This window comes from Glycine soja, chromosome 8, assembly GCF_004193775.1.
Source record: "Glycine soja cultivar W05 chromosome 8, ASM419377v2, whole genome shotgun sequence".
Classification (NCBI taxonomy): Eukaryota; Viridiplantae; Streptophyta; class Magnoliopsida; order Fabales; family Fabaceae; genus Glycine; species Glycine soja.
The window spans coordinates 21056008-21078674 of record NC_041009.1 but is presented as its reverse complement, the minus strand read 5'-3'; the positions used below and the strand labels follow the sequence as shown (position 1 = coordinate 21078674).

Here is a 22667-nt window from a genome sequence, read left to right as displayed (position 1 = left end):
TGTCGTAACACGTCCGTTTGCTTTAAATGTTTTTAATCATGAATTTAATACACCTCAGGTTTATTGTTTTTAATTATATATACAGAGTAAATTTTTTTACATTATCATCAATTAATTAAAAATTATCGTTAATTTGTATGAATTTTACTTTTAGTGTAATGATTAGGAACAAACATACTATCTCTTCGGGAAAAAAAACATACTGTGATGTTTTGCAATTAAATAAGTATAAAATTCTTTATATTGTTTGTAGATATTTTATTAATTCAGTTTTCATACATTATATCAATAAAAAAATTATTTTTTATATGATTTTTACGATAATTTATATAAAAGTCAATAAAATTATATAAATAATAATTATTTTTGTCTAAACATATATCCTGATTCAAAGATAATTTTATTCAAGATACTATGGAACACTAAATTTTTGTTGGTATTAAATTTATATATGCGTATACAATACAATTTTTTTTTACAGTATCAACACACAATTTTTTTTTTAAATTATTCTCTTAAAAGTAAATAAATATATGTATTTAAAATAATATACTAAAAAAATTATATATTAAAATATGTATATGCCGTGAGGAATTAATTTCTGATGCAGAGCAAATAAGACGAAAATAAAATAAATGCTTATACAAAAAAAAAATGCTCTTAGCTTGCAAAGAAATATTTTTTATATTTATAATTTTACTGAAAAGACAGTAAATTGTTTTTAAAATTTAACTGAAATATGTAACTTTTTTATAATAATTATTTCAAAAGTGATATTTGTACTATTTTCTTTTCTAATAAATTGACGGTCTAAAATTTTTTATAAGCGCACTGGCACTTTAAAAAAATTAGACTAAAAACATGCTTACCTTATAAGAGCTAACGTTTTTCCAGGCTTTGGCTTTTGTTCGTGTTCTCTGAAAATGAGACAATCTTAGTTCGATATGTTTGTACCTGCAATAGCGTGGATGTAGATGAACCTAGTACTCATGTAGTATTGTACCAAAAAGTCAATACATCTTTTATGACAACTGAATAAAACGCTTGCCCAAGCAACAATCACTCACACTAACTATATCTTTCAATCTCCCAAGAACTCATTCTCCAAGAGCCAATTTTTTTCAACCACCATGGCCACCCCTCACTTTCTTCTTATACCATATCCAGTTCTAGGCCATGTGAATCCCCTTATCCAGTTGTCTCAGATTCTAATCAAACATGGTTGCAACATCACTTTTCTCAACACAGAGTTCAGCCACAAAAGGTTGAACAACAACACTGGTGCTGCTGGCCTTGACAACCTCAGGAGATCAGGGATAAAGTTCGTGGCACTCCCTGATGGCTTAGGCCCAGAAGATGATAGAAGTGACCAGAAGAAAGTTGTTCTCTCAATCAAAACCAACATGCCCTCTATGCTTCCCAAGCTCATACAAGATGTCAATGCTTCAGATGTTAGCAATAAGATCACTTGTATTGTTGCCACATTGAGCATGACTTGGGCCTTGAAAGTTGGCCACAATTTGGGAATCAAAGGGGCTCTTCTATGGCCAGCATCAGCAACTTCTTTGGCCTTGTGTGATTTCATCCCAAGGCTGATTCATGATGGGGTTATAGATTCACGTGGTAAGAATAATAATATTTTTTCAATAAATATTAATTATTAATTTATTATTTTTTGTTATTAGATTTTTTTTTCTTTTTTTTTTTTTTTGTGTGATTTGTTTTCTTCTTTTATAATTACTCAATCAATCTTATATTTTCTGATTCTTGTTACACATTATAGTACTTTTGTGTCAAAATTTTGAGAAATTACTAATCGTATTTGTATACTAACTACTAATGGGAAGGTTTCATTGTTTTTAATTTCTTTGGAATTGAAGGGGTCCCCATCAGAAGACAACAAATCCAATTCTCCTCAAATATGCCTTTGATGGACACACAGAACTTTCCATGGCGTGGACATGATAAGTTGCACTTTGACCATCTTGTGCAAGAGATGCAAACTATGAGGTTAGGAGAGTGGTGGCTTTGCAACACTACGTATAACCTTGAGCCAGCAATTTTTTCCATATCAGCGAGGCTCCTACCAATTGGTCCATTGATGGGGAGTGACAGCAACAAGAGTTCATTCTGGGAAGAAGACACAACTTGTTTGGAGTGGTTAGATCAGCAACTGGCTCAATCTGTTGTATATGTTTCCTTTGGAAGTATGGCAGTGATGGACCCCAACCAATTTAATGAATTAGCTCTTGGACTTGATCTTCTTGACAAGCCTTTTATTTGGGTTGTACGTCCAAGTAATGACAGCAAGGTAAGTATTAATGAATACCCACATGAATTCCATGGAAGTAGAGGCAAAGTTGTGGGTTGGGCACCACAAAAGAAGATATTGAACCATCCTGCATTGGCTTGCTTCATTAGTCACTGTGGTTGGAATTCTACTGTGGAAGGTGTGTGTGGTGGCATACCTTTCTTGTGCTGGCCATTTGCCAAGGATCAACTTGTTAACAAATCTTATGTTTGTGATGTGTGGAAGATTGGACTTGGATTAGATAAGGATGAAAATGGAATAATTTCTAAGGGAGAGATAAGGAAGAAGGTGGATCAACTACTTCTTGATGAAGACATAAAAGAAAGATCGTTGAAAATGAAGGAATTGACTATGAATAACATAGGCAAATTTGGTCAGTCTTCAAAAAATCTTGAAAAGTTTATCAACTGGGCAAAGTAATAATAATATTTTTGGCAATAGTTTGGATTGGAAGTTGTTGTTTTATTTTATTTTTATTTGAAGGTTTGAAATTTATTTCGTACACATATTTATGAAGTAGACAACTTAATCTCTGAAAATGTTAGGAGCTGTCGTATACATCCCATTTGTATTATGGAGTTCATTCAATGAATCATGTGTCCCTTTTATTCATTATTACTAGCCTATCTGGCTGTGTTACATAATTGTAGAGTTTTCAATAATTTCTTTTGGTTTGATTCAGCTGACACTAGTCAGAACAGAGTAAGGCCAAGGGCATGGTTTTTCTTGCCAAAACTTGTACCCAGTATTGACTTTAAGAAACATTTTCAAAACCTCACTAGTATGTGATCGCAAGGTCCAAAAATATAATATACGTGCATTGTGAAAATAAATGGACTAAAGTCAGAGAAGCAAGAACTGAGACTGTATATACAAGTTTTGGCAAACTGTGTATGTCTAGTCTCTAGGTGAATCATTAGATTGCGTAACAAATAGTTTATATTATGTAATAATACTAATAAATGTTTGACATAAATTGTTTTGTTTTAATTCTTCTTTTCTTTTTTGGTGAATTCGTTTCAATCCTTCTGATAAAATAAAAAAAGAACGAACTTCAAATTACTATCAAATCATATCTATAGATCATTGTGATTTTAAACATCATATTATTTTCCATAAAACTATAGAGGGAGGGAGAATCCCGCATAAATTCTTTCACAATTCTTCGTCCCACAATTTTTAAGAAGGTAAAACAATTGTTTGTTGTGAAGAAAAAACTATATTGTGCTGTCCCAAATTTTCAACATTTTTCTTATGTAATAATACTAATAAATGTTTGCTCTGTTTTAATGTTTCTCTCATTTCAGTTTTCACTACATGTTTTTGTGATTTATTAACATGTAAGACATACATGGATAAAGATGAATATTAGAATTTTTAAAAAAATTATTCTTTAATGGATAGGTTAGTTAATTAGTGTGTGAAAATTATTGTAAACTAAAAGAATGTAGTAAGAACTTTATTTAATACCTCAATAAAAATATTTTTGATTTAGAGGAAGAAAATATTTTTTTTTGTTAAAATAGAATTTAAGAGATATATCTCACAAAATGAAATATAATTATTTTATATTATTTTTCTTCTTCAAAACAAATACATCCTAAAGTTCGGTGCAGCTTTCTCTTGCGTATGTACTTCATCTTGATTTACAAGGGTTTTTTTTTGTCCTTTTTAAAATCTACGGTTTAAACTTTAAATCAGAAATTTTCCCCGATCGTAGTCTTTAGTTGACTTTTCTTGAAGAGCATTCTTGTTGATTTGCTCGCTGAACTATATTTATTGCTATTTACTTGAATGCGTATGCACTTACACGATATGAATTGAAAAATTAAAACTATATAAAATACTACCATATAAAAAATAAGCAAAATTATATTTTTGTCCCTTATTTTTTATTTTTTATTTTGATTTCCCTTTAAAATTATTCATTTATTTTATCTTTTTTTTATCCAATCACGTACTCTTAATTCTCAAGCGCAGATTTAGACGTCGATGACAGGAATGTTAGACGATCACATGTCACATCCTGATTGAACGAGTCATGATTGGATATCGACTCTATGAACGATGAAATACATTATTGTTGTCGGTCAATCAGAACATGACATATGATAATTATCATCCAATTAGAACACGACTGATAACAATCAATATTCGTGTGTAACCGTAAACGTCTAAATTTAAACTTGGGACCAAGATTACCGATAAAAAAAATGACAAAATACATAAATAATTAAAAAAAATCAAAATCAAAATTAAAGAAAACTAAAAGAACTAAATTTGCAATTTAAAAAAAAAAGTATGGTTAAATACTTTTGAGTTTTGACTTGTCCCTGGCAGCATGGCCCTGAGTGTCACTTAGTCATTTCAGCTTGACAAGTAACTTACAACATTATTACGACATGTGACTCTGATAGTATAAAGTTTTACAGCCAACAACAAACTAATAAAAGTCTCCTTGGATTGGAAGGAGAAATCTAACGCTTTCATGGCTTCACACAATTAATGTTGGCACTCTTAAATGTTAAATGTGGACATTATTTTTAAAGTACATATTTGGTAAGATACTTTAATAGAATTTGAATTCGTGGGACTCGCAGTCCGCGCGGGTTATGGATCAATTTTTTTAAACGGTCCATGATTATGTCATATTTTTTTGCTCACCCCGCTTAACCCGCGGACTATGCGGGTTTGGCCCACGGGTCCGCGGGTTGCCCAAAGCCCGCATTAAGTTTGATTTATGTGACCTTGACCCAATTATATTAGGTTTAATTTTCTCTTTTTCACTTTAAACTTTTCTTTTAAAACAATAGATAAAGAAATATATTAGATAAGATAAAGATTTAAAGATAAAAATAAAAGATTTAAATTAAAAGATAGTAAAGATAAAAAAGAATAAGATAAGATAAATAAAAGATAATAAAAATAAAAGATTAAGATAAAAAAGATAAGTAATAACATGCTAAAAATCTTCCTTTTTGATATTTTCTTGATCTTTTTCTCTTTTAATCTATCATTTTTATATCAGCAAGCCATAAATAATAAAAATATCAATTCTTATCATTTAAGTCAAAAATAATTGTTAAATAAATATTTTTAAAGATATTTCAATATATTTTTATTATAAAAAATAGCTCACATCAGAGATGAAGATGTTTAAATTTTAAATTTTAGATTTATTGTTTGAATTTTCTTTTGTTAAGACATTATTTATTTTATTGATGTAATTGACTAGTTATTGAGATTTTATTTACATTTGTATTGAACTTAATTTCATTACATTGTATTTTTATTAAAATTGAAATTCTTTTAAAATTAGGCCCACGGACCGGCCCGTTTGACCCGCAGGGTCTGCGGGGCGGGGGCGGACCAATTTATTTGGTCCGTGTAAGAAGTGGGGCGGACTGGCCCGGTCCGCTGCCAATGCAGACTTATGCGGGTGGGCCTTACGCGGAGCGGGCCGACTCGCTTACCCACCCCTAGTTATTAGACCTAATCCTGTTAGTATTCATGCAATTAATTAATCAGAACTGTTAGGACGATTTATATATTACTGTGATCATGATAAACCAAATTTAAAATACGCATACGGAATTTGAATATTGCCTATCTTAATTGAGGAAAACGATGTTAGGTTCATGAAAACATTTGGTCTAACTTGAAGAAGGTAAGAATAATATTTCACTCAATCTTGTTATAGTTAATTTTATTTTTCTAGTTACATACAAATTTCATCAAGCGTCTATTTTGCCAAAGTTAAGAAAATAATACTCTAAAATTTTTGTTTCACATTTGTGGAAGGTATTAAAAGTACTCACCTTACCATGACCAAATTATGTTGTATGTGTACATGAGTATTTATTTGTCAAAAAATCGGGGATAAACACATGGGTCTTTTCCATGATTCATGACAATTAGATTTATACTAATAGATCATGAACAATTAAATGTATGTGACACTGCATATTAACCTAAAACATTAAAATTCAAATTTATGGGTCTATCATTCACTTATATAGTGTTCAACTTTCTCATTTTTGTATGATGTAGGACTTCATCTCACACTTATACTCAAATACTTTCAATATGCACTTTTGATTTTGAAATGTCTAATTAATATGTCACTCAAACAAGTTTTGTTACTATGGTAACTCCTTTTGGATATTGCAAAGTGATTTTGATTTGCAATAAACCATACGAGTACATTAGGTCATTATTGGACATTAGGTCGTCATTTGACTATGTTGTCCGGTTTTGCACACTCTATATAAATAAAGTAAAACCTTCAACCTAGCTAGTTTTTGAAATTGAGTTAGGCTTGCATTTAAATTCTAAAAAAAAATTAGTAGTCCATTTTGATTGCTTTCAAAAACTAGGGGAGCTTACATCACCCCAACATGGGGGTGCATACATTTTCATTACAAAAAAAGAAAATATCAATGTTATTATTTTGATTTAGAAATCCAAAATGCATAATGATGGATTTGGCTTTTTCAGTTAATTTGCAAATGTATAAAAATGAAAGAAAAAATTATTAACTTTTTCCATTGCAATTGCAGGAGTAGCAAACAAAAAACAAGAAATTCAACTTTCCCCAAATATGCCTATGATGGATCCTACAGACCTCCCATGGGGTGGCCTAGGTAAGATTTACTTCCCTCACATAGCTCAAGAGATGAAAACCTTGGAGTCAGAAGAATGGTGACTTGGCAACAACACTTTTGATCTTGAGCCAGGAGCACTTGCCATATCTCCAAGGCTCTTCCCAATTGGCCCATTGATGGAAAATGACACCAACATAAATTCATTATGGGAAGAAGACACACCTTGCCAAGATTGGTTGGATCAACAACCACCTCAATCTGTTGTGTATGTTTCTTTTGGAAGTTTAGCAATAGTTGAACCAAGCCAATTCAAAGAACTAGCTCTAGGACTTGATCTCTTTAACATGCCTTTTTCTTTGGGTTGTACGTCCCAGTAATAATAACAAGGTAAATCGTGCATTCCCTGATGAATTCCTTGGAAGTAAAGGCAAAATTGTCAATTGGGTACCTCAAAGGAAGATATTGAACCTCCCTACCATAGCTTGCTTTATTAGTCACTGTGATTGGAATTCTACTATATAAGGTGTATGTAGTGGCGTACCTTTCTTGTGTTGGCCATTTGTCACTGACCAATTTGTTAATAGTTCGTATATTTGTGATGTGTGGAAGGTTGAATTGAAATTAGACAAGGGTGAGAATGGATTAATATTGAAGGGAGAGATAAGGAAGAAGGTTAACCAATTGCTTGGGAATGAAGACATAAATGTAAGACTAAAATATCAAACCTATAATGTTACAACCAACAAAACGAAACACAGGTCATTAAAAAATGTAGAAAACAAATTCAGAATATACCTCCAGCCATTGTCATGAAAGAGCTGCTTTGTTTTTTATTCTTCCAAGCTCTCACTCTCTTTCTATAGATGGTGTATCAAACGAAAATGAAATATATGAGCTTAGGGACCAAATACATGTACTATATATAGGCATTCTACCATCAAGAATGCATTTAGTAGCCATTAACACTCATTGATGTCATTTAGTATTCAGCCTTTCAACTCTAAAACTAATTGAGCACTTGGCCTTCCAAGTCCAAAATGTATAGACTACTGTTAAGGAGTTAATCAAAGCTTTTAATTAAAAATCATTACATTCTCCCACTTGGTTCAAACATTTTGACTCATTGGCTAAGATAAGTCAATGCACAATTTCCTTAAGAAATTGATGTGATCCTTACTAGGAGCGGATTGCTTGATACATGTCACAGAGTTTGGATGACGCCACTTTCAGAGAGGGAAGATAAGTAAGGGTAGACGCCACAAAGATTACCTTGATAAGTCCGAGATTGGTTCAACAAGAACCCAGAAAGAAGCTTTCCAAAATATTCACAAAATGCCAAAAGACCCTCTATTGAAAACGAGTTCAATACATATAGTGTATATGAGGTGCAGTTGGAAAGGCACCAATTTTATTTAATTTAAAATTAAAATGAAAAATAGAAAAAAAATGGCATGGACCTTCAAATTAGTTTGGGCCAAAATGACAACGAAAAAAATAGAAATAGAAAAAACATATTTGGCATAGGCCTTCAAATTAGTTTGGACCTTCAGCAACAATTAAGATTCTTGGTAGTACTTCTGTCACTAGGCCTTTATCCTTCTCTACTTGGGCCTTGTTAAGTATGTTTGATACCATTTGTTGGAGGATATCCACTGACTATTTGGTCCTACTCCTAGTCATAGGTCTCTGTATTTGGGCAGTCTTAGAATTCTCATCATTCCCTCATTCTTGAAAATTCTACCATCAAGAATGCATTTAGTAGTCATTACCACCCATTGATGTCATTTAGTATTCGGCCTTTCAACTCTAAAACTAATGGAGCACTTGACCTTCCAAGTCCAAAATGTACAGACTACTATATAGGAGTTAATCAAAGTTTTTAATTAAAAATTATTACATTCTTCCACTTGGTCCAAACGTTTTGACTCATTGGCTAAGATAAGTCAATGCACAATTTACTTAAGAAATGAACATGTGAATCATAGCAATAGTTTCTCTTATAACTAGTAATATCATCCAAGTATTACGACATGTTCAATTTTCCAAATAGTATACTCAATGTGGTAATAAAACTTAATGAATAAACCCAATGTTTATTCTTGGTCTAAAACATAAATTTTCTCAAATAAATCAATGTGCACCTGAATATGAGAAATTTCACAATATAAGAGTTTCAACTCTAACCTTTATGTATACAATCATAAAGTGGAACCAAGTTTCATTCTCTCTACATGATCCTTGAACTTAAACGGTGGCATGCCCTTAGTCAAAGGATCAATTATCATTAGCTCTGTGCTTATATGCTTAATAACCACTTTCTTGTCTTTTACTCTTTCTCTAATGGCTAAGTACTTAATGTTGATGTGCTTTCTTCGAATTCCATTTTTGTTATTCTTAGCCATAAAGATAGCAGCTGAGTTATTGCAAAAAATTCTCAAAGGCCATTAAATAGTATCAACTATCTTCAACCTATAAATGAAACTCTTAAGCCATACACCATGTGATGTAGCCTCAAAACAAGAGACAAACTCAACTTACATGGTAGAAGTAGCAATCAAAGTCTGCTTAACACTCCTCCATGAAATATCTCTACCAGTCATCATGAAAATGTACTCAAATGTTAATTTGTGTGAATCAACAGAACCAACAAAGTCTGAGTCTGAATAACCAATCACGTCTAGATTGTTTGTCTATCTATACATAAGCATGTATTCTTTGGTCCTTTGAAGGTACCTCATCACTTTCTTTGCAACTCTCCAGTGGTCAATACCTGGATTACTCTGATATCTTCCTAACATTCCAACTACAAAAGCAATATCAAGCCTTGTGCATACTTGAGCATACATGAAGCTTTCAACAACTGAAGCATAAGAAATGTTTTTCATATGTTCCCAAATTCATTCTTTGGGCATTGGTTCAAATTAAACTTATCACCCTTCACAATTGGAGTGGCACTTGGTGAACAATCTTTCGTCCAAAATCTCTCTAAATTTTGTTAATATAGGTTTCCTGTAATAGACTTAAAATACCTTGAGGTCTATCTCTATGAATCTTAATGCCAATGACATAAGATGTGTCACCCATATCCTTCATGTCAAAATTCTTAAAGAGAAATGGTTTCACCTTATGAAGCAAACCCCGGCCATTGGATGCAAATATCATCTACATATAAAACAAGAAAACATATTTTACTCCAACTAACCTTATGGTATATGCATTGATCCATGGGGTTTTCATCAAAACAAAATGAAGAAATTATCCCATGAAACTTAAGGTACCACTGGCGGAAGGCTTATTTTAAACCATATATAGATTTCTTAAGCTTGCAAACCAAATGCTCACCACTACTAGAGGAAAAGCCTTCAGGTTGTTTTATATAAACCTCCTCCTCTAAATCACCATTAAGAAAGATTGTTTTCACATCCATTTGTAGCAACTCAAGGTCAAATGAGCAACTAATGCCAAGATAATACAAAGAGAATTTTTTTTAGATATAGGAGAAAATGTCTCTTATGTAATCGATTCCTTCTTTTTAAGTAAATCCCTTTGCAACGAGTCTTGCCTTGTATCTCTCAATGTTGCCTAATGAATACCTTTTGGTCCTAAAGACCCATTTATAGCCAATGGCCTTTGCCCCCATTAGGCAACTCTACAAGGTTCCAAACTTCATTACTTTGCATGAAATTCATTTCATCCTTCATGGCATCATACCATAAATTTGACTTTTTACAACTCATGGCTTGATCAAAAGTTTCTAAATTATTTTCAGCTCCAATATTATAGTCATATTCTTGCAAATATACAATATAAACACTAAGAATAGCTTATTTTCTTACTCTAGTAGATCTCTTTAATGCTACATCAACATTTTCTTATGGATCATGTTGTTCAGTTGGTTGTTCAACATTTTCTTGATGATCAACTTGATCTACTGAATTATCAGCAACAAGTTGTGGAATGTCAGTTATTTGTTGTTCATCATCCCTTTGAACTTGAGGGGTATGAATTACAACCAATCTTTCACTTGATGGAAGGTTAAGACTATATATGATCAATTTCAGAACTTAAGTCCCTCAATTGATCACTTCCACTGATCAAGTCGTTTTCAAGAAACTTGGCATTTCTTGATTCCACAATCCTAGTAATATGATGTGGACAGTAAAACCTATAACCTTTAGACATTTTGGCATATCCAATGAAATACCCACTAATAGTCCTCGGGTCAAGTTTCTTCTCTTATGGGTTTTATATTTTTACCTAAGATGGACAACCCCAAATGCGCATATGTTTCAAACTCAGTTTCCAACCTTTTAACAACTCAAAAGGTGTCTTTGGGACAACCTTAGTTGGAACACATTTTAATGTATACACTGTCGTCTTTAGTGCTTTAACCCACAAGGATTTAGGAAGATTAAAGTTGCTAAGCATACTTCGTACCATGTCAAATAATGTTTGGTTCCTTCTTTTTGCAACATCATTATGATTTGGAGAATCAGGCATAATGTACTGGGCAACAATCCCATATTCTTGAAGAAACTTTGCAAAGGGACTAGGTACTTCTCCATTCTTAGTATATCTGCCATAATATTCTCCACCTATATCTGATCTCACTATTTTTATTTGTTTGCAACATTGGTTCTCAACTTCAGCCTTAAAGACTTTGAAGGCATCCAATGCTTCATTATTATTATGAAGCAAATAAACATTCATATATCATGAATAATCATCTATAAAGGTGATAAATATAGTTTTGACCACATGTATCCATATCTGGACAACGAATGTTAGTATGAATTACTTCTATTATGCTTGAACTCTTATTAACACCTTTCTTAGACATGTTGGTCTGCTTACCCTTAATGCAGTCCACACAAGTCTTAAAGTCAGCAAAATCTAGAGTATTGAGTACCCTATCTTTCACTAACCTTCATTATTGTCTGATGGTTCTCTTTTTTAATATGTAGCTCCCGCTTTATATTCTTTAGCACTCTATATTCTCTTTTTTTAAATATGTTTTTCTTTATTCTTACTTCTAGGGTTCCTAAACATCACGAGAGATCTCTCTCGCTGTACCTCTCTGCCGGAACCATGATTTCCACGCAGGGCGACCACCACCACCACCATCAGCTGCAGCTTCTCAGCTCTGCCGACACCCCTCGATAGTAGTTCACTGCAGATTGTGTCGAGCTCTTCTCCATCAAGCAGGAACCCATGTCACTCACTCTTCTGCCGTTACGATCCTGCATTTTGTGAATTTGAAACTAGGCTAGCAATGCCACCACCCATGCCTCCCCCTCAATAATCACTGAATCTCAATTTTGGGATTTTTAGGCCTGCATTTCTCATTCCTTCCAAAATGGGTGAGAAAGAGTCAGAGAAGCTAATTTGGGAACAAATGAGAACTCCCACAGTTGCCACTCCCATTACACCACAACACCCAACATTACCAAAACTTCTTGTCCTTCTCATTCTCTTCTTCTTTGTCACCTACATCATATACACGCTCAAGCTTGTCTCCACCTCACGCACCTGCAAAGACACCCTATTCTCCACCGACACCTTCTCCAAAACCATCATCGCCGTCAATGCCATCGCCTCCGCCATCGCAGTTCTCAAACGAGGCTCCCGTGAGACAAATCTTGAGGACCGGACCAACCTCTTCCACTTGGTGTTCGGAATCGCGGCGTCGACCAAGCTATGGGACCAAAGGAAAAGCTACATCAAACTCTAGTACATAGCGAGGGACATGCACGATGTGGTGTGGCTCGACGAGAAGGTGAAATCAAAGGAAAACAATAGCGACACACTCCTGTCGTGCAAATCTCTGATGACACAACAATGCTTAAGTACACGAACAAGCAAGGGCATCGGTCGGCGATTAGGATCTCGCGGATCGTGTCAGAGGCGCTGCGACTGGGGATGAAGGACATGCAGTGGTTCATGATGAGCGATGACGACTCCATTTTCTTCACCGAAAACCTAATTCACATTTTGAGAAAATACAATCACAATCGTTCTATTAGATGGGGAGTTTGTCGGAGAGTCACTTGCAAAACATTTTCTTCTCTTACAACATGGCCTATGGCGGAGGAGGTTTTGCAATTAGTTATCCTCTTGCGAAGGCTCTTCACATAATGTAGGACCATGGAGGAAGAGCTCTTTTGTTTTAGTTTTATTTTATTATTATTGTTGTTGTTGTTGTTGTTGTTCTACATTCTGTTTTATCATGTGGCTTATGTGATTTTTTTCTACTGTACTACAACAGGTTCATGCCCATAGCAACTTGGGTAATCTTATGAAAGCTCAAGGCTAGGTGCAAGAAGTAAGTCCTAACATTTAATAATTTATTGTCATGTTTAAGTGGTATTCTTTTGAGTTTTGAGGTTTTTCTACGACCTATAATTTTGTTCAAGTGCTTCTTTCTTCTTCTTTTTGGTATTTGGAACTGGAAAGTGTTCATTGTACATGTCAATAGACAAAGTGGCTCTAAATTCCTTTCAAAGGGGGCTATTGTATTTCTTTTCAGTGGTTTTGGACACAAACTGATGGAGTGGAGGAGACAAAGAGAGGTATAGAGAGCAAGAAGGTCAAGTGCTATGGTAGATATGGATACTTTGAAGCCAATCAAGTGGTTCACTACATGTATGAACAGACTAATCATGTATTGGACCATCAATCTAATTCTAACATGTTACAATCTGCTTTGTGTATATTGGTTGTAGGGGATAGATCTTGACATCCAAAATCCACATTCCTCTTCATTCTTGTTGTATGACCATAGATACAAAAGTTTCGAGTCTGCATGAAGTACAAGGGTAAAACATGGTTAAATCATTTTCCTCTAATACGCTTTTGGTAGTGCATGTGTAATTCAGTATTTCCACCAAATTTCTTAGTATATAATGTACTGCAGTTTTTTTTAGTGTGTATAAAAATCTAAATACTTCACTTGCATATGGCTATTGGCCACCATTACAATTTATTCAATGAATAAGTATTGACGAGGAATAACACAAATTTTTTGCTTGTGTCAACACTTTGTGGACAAGCATACGACACAAAAAGAATATGACATGATGAGTGTATCTTCAAAGATCATGGATAGTTTTATTCTTAACTGCAATATGTCTTCTTCCGTTGTTCATCTTCACAAGCCCAATTTTGACTCTCTTAGGCCAAGATGAGAGCATAACAGAAGTGGCAAGAACCATTTGTATTTGCTCAATTCCTATCTTATTTTCTTATATTGTCTCAAACAACTGCCAGACATTCCTTCAATCTCAAAGCAATAATGTCATTATTTCATTTTTGGCAGCTTTATCAATAATCATTCACGTGTCCCTCTCCTGGCTATTCACCATGCAATTCAAGTATGGGATTCCTAGGGCAATGATTTCAACAATTTTGGCATACTGGATTCCCAATATTGGTCAACTGATATTTATTACATGTGATTGGTGCCCTGAAACATGGAAAGGTTTCTCTTTTTTAGCATTCAAAGATCTTTGGCCTGCTTCCAAGCTTTCCATTTCATTTGGTGCCATGTTATCGTGAGCTTTTTTCTCTGTCAACTAAAGGGGTTAATAAGTTCTTTATAAATGCCATGATTGCTGAATAAATTTGGATTTCCTTTATATAGGAAATTGGATATAGATTAATGTATATGATGATAGAGGACTGAGCTACACTAAGGTAAGTAAGAGCTAATTGATAAACGTTTTCTTGCTCATTTTATTCACTGATATGGTTTATATAGTGATGTCATTGATGAATACAAAGCCAATCATTGGCTGTTCACAATATGACAAATTTTGTTATGGGATAATAACCATAATAGGTAGTGGAGTAGGTAACTAATTTAGTGATCCTAACTAATTCTGTAGAGCAAGAATGAGATAAGGTCACTGATAGTCCAGGAAATGGGCATGCTTCCTTAGTATCCTTTTGGGCCTGCTGTTGGGAGCTTGGCTTGTGTTGCTATCATATGTATTCCTAACTTGGAAGTTGTTGTATATTTTATAGTCTTGACCTCTTCTCTCTTAGCATAATTAAAATTAAATTTTATTATTTATAGTATTAACATCAATGGATGGGAAATGATGATAGCATTTGGTTTCATGGCTGCAACAAGGTAAATGACATGTTTTACCTTTCTATAGTTATTGTCATTGATTTTGTCATCATCTATAAAATAGTATATCAAGCTTAAGCTGCCATTTGATTTTTCATTTATCGTTGATTTGGCGTAGAATATTAGCTTTATATATAATAAAAATAATGAATGATATAATGAGAAAAATAAAATGAATGAATATAAGAATTAAAATACGCTCCTACCAATATTTCACATGTATAATTTGGTTCAGGGTTGTTTAATTATCCCAAATAAATAAGATTAAATAACTCTAAAATGATTGATATTTAAGATATCATAATTATTAACTCTGATTTACCTTTATAAAATAACTAGTCTGCAACCCGTGCACATGCACGGGTTGTTTTTCATGGACACCAAAATGATAAGGCTGATTAATAGGGACTTAGTTAGTAAAATTGCAATCACAGTAGTATAATTGAAGATTAGATAGATATGTATTTATAATGTTGGTAAAAGAGAGCTTGTTCAAACAAAATAAACAAAATAGAATTACATATAAAATGAAAATTATTGCCACTTCCTTTCTCTTCTAATGACTATTTCCCAAATTCTTTCGTGTGGCCGGTAGTAGAATGATACCTCGTCCCTATGATGGAAATCATTTTTCCTGAGAAACTTATACCATGGCCGGATGATACTTTTATCTTTAATGTCGTGGTCGAGCGTAACGACGTCCCATTGCAAAGGAGGTGCATTCTTCCTTATAATTGTCAAGTGATTGTCACATTCTTTCAGATATTTCCTTGCATGTGATGGGATTTCCTGCATATCATTTATATAGATTAATAATGTGATTGAAATTCTCATAATAATGCAAGTTAATCTGATTGCATGTTACCAGCGGTTGGGGAGCACCCAGTATACATTGGGTTATTTTTGTTGTCCAGATATGTTGGCGGGAATGAAGTATTGGTTTGCCACATGTCTGTTGATTCAAGGGAGGTGTAAAATGTAAATAAAAAATGGTGTTATCATCGCAGGCAAAGAAGTTGATGATGATAGACTCATAGACTTTTAAATCTGCCCTGACCTCTACGAGTCCATCTGCAAAAAAATATCTGCCTCGGTGTTGTTGGACTCATATTGGGTAGGTTGCTCCATTGTATTTGAACCGAACTTCTTGTGGGTAATTCGGTGCCCATTGTTCATGGTAGAATGGGGGTATTTCTATGAATGTCTGGATACAAAAAGGAAGAAATTGTATGAAAAGAAATAATATGTCAAAAGAGAAAATGGAAAAAGTTAAAGGAACTAAACCAAAATGATATAAAGTTCCATGCGAAAACTACAACCAAAGGATAACTAAAGTATTTGAAAATCAGTAATATATGAAATGTCAAGAATGAAATGCAAAATAGAGCAAAAATACTATAATTGAAGCATAACTGAAGTATGATGAATATACAATTGAAAAGCAAAGTCAAAATGCTATATATTTAAAGTAATAATGTGGTAAATCGAAAAGCATGCAAATGCAATGGAAGCATGGAAGCCAGCAAAAAGAGACAAAAATAGAACAAGGAAGGCAGGAAACAGGGAAAAAAAACAAAAGAATTGTAACTCTAAACAAATAATATGATCAATCAAAAACCATGCAAATGGAATGTAAGGAATAACAAACAGATGCAAGGGAACAAAAAAAAACTTTTTCTATTTTAAACTATAACCTGGTCATTGTGCAAAGCCACTCTGAATTGGATGATTGCAGGTGGTCTTACAATTGGATATATGATCTGCATGAACACAAGATTTAGTAATGTAAAAAATTTAAAGTGAAAAAATAATCCGTTGGAAGATATCAACTTTTTAAGAGACACTCCTTACTCTGGTTGAGGCGGTGGAAGATGCGATACTCATTTTGGGTTTGTCTGAAGTTGTGAAAGTATGGTGATAGGCTGTTGAAATGAAGTTTCCAAAGAAACCTGTAATATGGCTTAATATTTGAGTGAACTTGATTAGTTGATTTATCTTCTCAATGCCATAAGTGGCGGTAGGTTTTTGTTGGAAATGGTGCAACTCAATAGTTGCTTCTTGAATGGGAAAGCTAGTGATGATGTGAAGCGTCTGAACGTGAATAGTTATGGAAGTAACCAAACGGTTTTTTTTTGAATGGTTTCAGAACTGATTGGACTTTAGTGTTGTTTGTGGTGTGCATGTAATAGTTGGGCCTTAAATGGGTTAATTTTTTCTATGAGGTTTTCGCCTTAATGGATTAATTAATAGATTAATAATGTAAAGTTTACCCAATGACTAAACTATTTTACACGTTCTTGTGGTGGTAATTAAATTTCTTGATGATTATTATTTTGTTATTAATAAAAGGACGTGTGTTATATATATATATATATATATATATATATATATATATATGTATATATGTATGTATTTTTCCGACTGTGTGTCTGTGTCAAAGCGGTTATGTTTCATTAAGGAGGCACTTTTTAAAAAATTATAGATTGCTTGTTGTTATTGTTGGTGGATTCTTAGTATTTAAAATCAATGGAATTGTCTGCAAGAAGTGATCACAAAAGAGTAGCATTGTTTCAGAAAGCATGACAAAAGAATTGAAACTGATAGTCAATTCTCAATATTTAATATCAATCGAATTGTATTGAAGATTGTAATAAGTTAAATTATATAATGCAGTCATAATGCAATGTGGAAGAATTGATTATTAAAGAATAGGACTGTTTGAAAAAGCATGACAATAGAATTGAACCTGATATTAAACAACTGAAATTTATCTTTTAATGTTTCTGAACACTTCTTTGAATACTACATTGGTAATGGAATTCATGCTTTTCTGCTCATCATCATGAATCAGGATTTTTAATCATTTTGCTGAGTTGACCCTTAACAATGCAACATATAGATGGCCATGAGTGAATACAGGTTTTGGCAAATAAAGTCCAACCATGGATAGTGTCGCAACATGCCCTTTTGCGGGCGAGCAAGGCGAGGCTCACAGGTGCGCTTTCCAAAGGAGGAAAGATGCGAGGAGTCGCCACCAACGTTTATTTGTGGAAAACGTCGGGAAAACCGAAGGAAACCGGTCAAAATGAAAATTCTAAGTTCGGGAGTTGTATTTACGCTTGAGGAAGGTATTAGCACCTCTTACGTTTGTCTCAAAGGACAACAGCCTATTTTTTAGAATTGTGGAAATTGTGTTACCTTAACTTTATTTCTTTTTATTTTTTGAGGTCGACAAAAGCGGGGCTCTTGCTCCTACGTACCCTCCATCAAAGAGGAAATCAGACCTACGTAGTTCTTTCTTATGCGTGAATCAAGTGATTCTTTTTACTTGAAGGGTGATCATTTTAAGGCGCTGGACCTTAAAAATGATCCATTTTACTTAGTAAGAAACTGAAATGATAAAATTTCAAAACCTATTTTTGTGGACGAGCTTGACTAGGCGAGTTTGATTTTAGCCTTAGTTTCACTTTAGTTATTTGTCAATTCAATTAAGAATGAGAAATCCCAAAGAGAAAACGTCCGATTGATTTTTCGCTTTATTTTACTAAAAAAGTACTTTTTGATTATTATATTATTATTTTACCTCTTTTTTGATTTCCAATGTGGTTACGGCACGACCGAACGATCGGAATTCATTTTAACCGAAATTAACGGATGATGCAATTCAAACGATCGGTGGAAATTTATTTTATTTTTAGATTAGGCGAGAAATGACTTAAATAAATGGCTTAAGCACGTCAAAAAGGGGTATAAAAAGTAAATGAAAACGAGAATAAAAATACATGAAACAAAATGTGGACCACCACGGGTACATAGAATGAATTGAAAAGCTCGGTTTGAGGTACTTACCCGTTGAAGACTGAAGAAAACGAAGAACGAACGACGAATCTTAAAGAACGGTCGAGAATCTTCGCGTAATTACTCACGGAAACGTTACGGAAGCGCCTCGGCTTGGATTTTCTTCACGGAAACAATTTTCCTCAGCAATTTCGAGAGAGAGAGAAGTGCCTAAGAAGCTGAACCCCTTTCTTCTTCACTCCTCCCCCTATTTATAGCAAAATAGGGGAGGAGCTTGCCACCCAGCTCGCCCAGGCGAGCAAGGTTGCTTCCTCCAGAAGCAACAGCCTTCTGGAGGAAGGATCTGGAAGGCCCAAGTGGGCCAGATTGCTATTTGTACCCCCCTTTTTACTAAATGCACCCCCTTCTATTTTTTTTGGTAATTCTTTTTCTGCAACGTTACGAAACTTTACGAATTTCGTAACGATACTTATTTTTCTCCCGCAAGGTTACGAATCTTTACGGATTATGTATTTACTCTTTTTTAGCTTTCGAAGAAGTTACAGAAACTTACAAATTGCGCAAAAACACCTCTTTTCGATTTCCGCCACATTACGGAATTTCACGGATTGCGCAAGCCTACATCCTTTTGATGTCTGACACGTCTCGGGACTTCATTCATTGTGCAACAAAGGAAGCCAAGTGTCTCGAAGCGGTCAATCAAAGGTTTTATATCATCAAATAATAATCCCCGAACGAAATTAGGGTATGACAGTTGCCCCTTTTTACTTACCTCTCATCGAAGATAAGAGGAAAGCAAAGATAGGACACTGATTTTGTCCGTCCTGCCCTTTCCATGATGACGACCCTCGTCTCTACTCCTTCTTTTTCTTCTGCACAAAACAAAACACAAACAACAACAAGAACAACGAATATAATATACATATACATATATACACATATTTGGCGAAGGAACCGATCTGGAAAATAAAAGAATAACGTATTTCCCAGTCACCAGAGGCTTCGCGCTTGATAATGGAGGACACATGAACAGCGCTAGGCAATGACATTCGTGGGGCTCCGACCAAAGGTGGAGAATGGAGGATTGCCTTGAGGGTCCGCACTTAGGCAATCATGAAACACAACTCCAAACTCGAAAGTGGAGGACACATGAACAGTGCTAGGCAATAACATTCATGGGGCTCCGAAAAAGGTGGAGAATGGAGGATTGCCTTAAGGGTTCGCACTTAGGCAATCATGAAACTTAGCTCCAAACTCGAAAGTGGAGGACACATGAACAACGCTAAGCAATAACATTCATGGGGCTCCGAAAAAGGTGGAGAATGGAGGATTGCCTTGAGGGTCTGCACTTAGGCAATCATGAAACTTAGCTCCAAACTCGAACCGAAAAAGGGGGAGAATGGATGATTGCCTTGAGGGTCCGCACTTAGGCAATCATGAAACTTAGCTCCAAACTCGAACCGAAAAAAGGGGGAGAATGGAGGATTGCCTTGAGGGTCCGCACTTAGGCAATCATGAAACACAGCTCCAAACTCGAAAGTGGAGGACACATGAACAGCGCTAGGCAATAACATTCATGGGGCTCCGAAAAAGGTGGAGAATGGAGGATTGCCTTGAGGGTCCGTACTTAGGCAATCATGAAACTTAGCTCCAAACTCGAACCGAAAAAGGGGGAGAATGGAGGATTGCCTTGAGAGTCCGCACTTAGGCAATCATGAAACACAGCACCAAACTCGAAAGTGGAGGACACATGAACAGCGCTAGGCAATTACATTCATGGGGCTCCGAAAAAGGTGGAGAATGGAGGATTGCCTTGAGGGTCCGCACTTAGGCAATCATGAAACTTAGCTCCAAACTTGAACCGAAAAAGGGGGAGAATGGAGGATTGCCTTGAGGGTCCGCACTTAGGCAATCATGAAACACAGCTCCAAACTCGAAGGTGGAGGACACATGAACAGCGCTAGGCAATTACATTCATGGGGCTCCGAAAAAGGTGGAGAATGGAGGATTGCCTTGAGGGTCCGCACTTAGGCAATCATGAAACTTAGCTCCAAACTCGAACCGAAAAAAGGGGGAGAATGGAGGATTGCCTTAAGGGTCCGCACTTAGGCAATCATGAAACTTAGCTACAAACTCGAAAGTGGAGGACACATGAACAGCGCTAGGCAATAACATTCATGGGGCTCCGAAAAAGGTGGAGAATGGAGGATTGCGTTGAGGGTCCGCACTTAGGCAATCATGAAACTTAGCTCCAAACTCGAACTGAAAAAGGGGGAGAATGGAGGATTGCCTTGAGGGTCCGCACTTAAGCAATCATGAAACACAGCTCCAAACTCGAAAGTGGAGGACACATGAACAGCGCTAGGCAATAACATTCATGGGGCTCCGAAAAAGGTGGAGAATGGAGGATTGCCTTGAGGGTCCGCACTTAGGCAATCATGAAACTTAGTTCCAAACTCGAACCGAAAAAGGGGGAGAATGGAGGATTGCCTTGAGGGTCCGCACTTAGGCAATCATGAAACACAGCTCCAAACTCGAAGGTGGAAGACACATGAACAGCGCTAGGCAATAACATTCATGGGGCTCCGAAAAAGGTGGAGAATGGAGGATTTCCTTGAGGGTCCTCACTTAGGCAATCATGAAACACAGCTCCAAACTCGAAAGTGGAGGACACATGAACAGCCCTAGGCAATAACGTTCATGGGGCTCCGAAAAAGGGTGAGAATAGAGGATTGCCTTGAGGGTCCTCACTTAGGCAATCATGAAACACAGCTCCAAACTCGAAAGTGGAGGACACATGAATAGCCCTAGGCAACAACGTTCATGGGGCTCCAAAAAAGGGTGAGAATGGAGGATTGCCTTGAAGGTCCTCACTTAGGCAATCATGAAACACAGCTCCAAACTCGAAAATGGAGGACACATGAACAGCCCTAGGCAATAACATTCATGGGGCTCCGAAAAAGAGTGAGAATGGAGGATTGCCTTGAGGGTCCTCACTTAGGCAATCATGAAACACAGCTCCAAACTCGAAAATGGAGGACACATGAACAGCCCTAGGCAATAACATTCATGGGGCTCCGAAAAAAGGGGTTGGCGGGACCGAACGGTCCACCGGGTTTTTCCACCTGAAAGGCAAACATGCTTTTTGTAAAGAAAAATAAATCATTCGCGAGAGCACCATATCTTAGAGAAACAATATACTTGTGCCAAGGGTAATCTTCCTTGTAACCGAGAATAAAGGGCAGGACGTCAACTTTTAGCTTTCAAATGAACATGCAGGGGAAACATCGGGCTAAGCTGAAAATAAATCACTCATAGTGTATAAAACTCACAAGGCAAGTGTTTTATCCTATTCCCAAACCATAACTGCACCATGACTCTATTTTGCACACGATTTCCTATCGAATCAAAGATCAAACGTATGATCACGGACCAATAGGATTTTCTCGAGGGTGGTGTTTTTGGAGAGGAAGCTGGGTGTTTCGGTCTTTTCTTCTTTGTTTACGTGGGGTGGGATATTGCCAATCGAAAAATGATTTCGAGTGGCAATCTGGCTTGAAGAATTTTTGCCCTCTTTCCTTCATTGATCGAGAATTGCTTCTTTTCCCTTTTCACTTCCTTTCGATCTTTGATCAGGAATCCTTCCTTCCTTTCTTTTGTTCTTTTCTTTATTTTCATCTTTTTCTTTTTCTTTCTTTCCATTTCTTCCTTTTCTTTCTTTTTACTTCTCCTTCCCCATCCCTTTCTTTGGGAAATCGGGTTTTAGCATTCTATTCGCTCTCCCTTGAGGAGATTCCGCTGTCCTTTGCTTTAGGGGAAAGAA

General features: G+C 35.4%; 1 protein-coding gene and 2 pseudogenes across 1 annotated transcript; all 3 read left to right on the top strand.

Annotated features, from left to right (window-relative positions):
• The first annotated feature begins 869 nt into the window (after positions 1–869).
• On the top strand, positions 870–2923 carry LOC114424437 (UDP-glycosyltransferase 83A1-like). The gene is made up of 2 exons (XM_028391287.1): positions 870–1623; positions 1881–2923. The coding sequence occupies exons 1-2, from the start codon at positions 1131–1133 to the stop codon at positions 2729–2731; spliced, it is 1344 nt and encodes a 447-aa protein (XP_028247088.1). The 5' UTR covers positions 870–1130; the 3' UTR covers positions 2732–2923.
• A 3275-nt stretch (positions 2924–6198) lies between these two features.
• On the top strand, positions 6199–12078 carry LOC114424010 (annotated as a pseudogene).
• A 193-nt stretch (positions 12079–12271) lies between these two features.
• On the top strand, positions 12272–13055 carry LOC114424009 (annotated as a pseudogene).
• The last annotated feature ends 9612 nt before the right edge of the window (positions 13056–22667 follow it).

Bases quoted from the DNA above. Each gene is read 5' to 3' on its own strand.
- LOC114424437 (XM_028391287.1), top strand. From the start codon at position 1,131: ATGGCCACCCCTCACTTTCTTCTTATACCATATCCAGTTCTAGGCCAT. The intron at 1,624-1,880 runs GTAAGAATAATA...TTGGAATTGAAG, and splicing joins TGGGGTTATAGATTCACGTG to GGGTCCCCATCAGAAGACAA.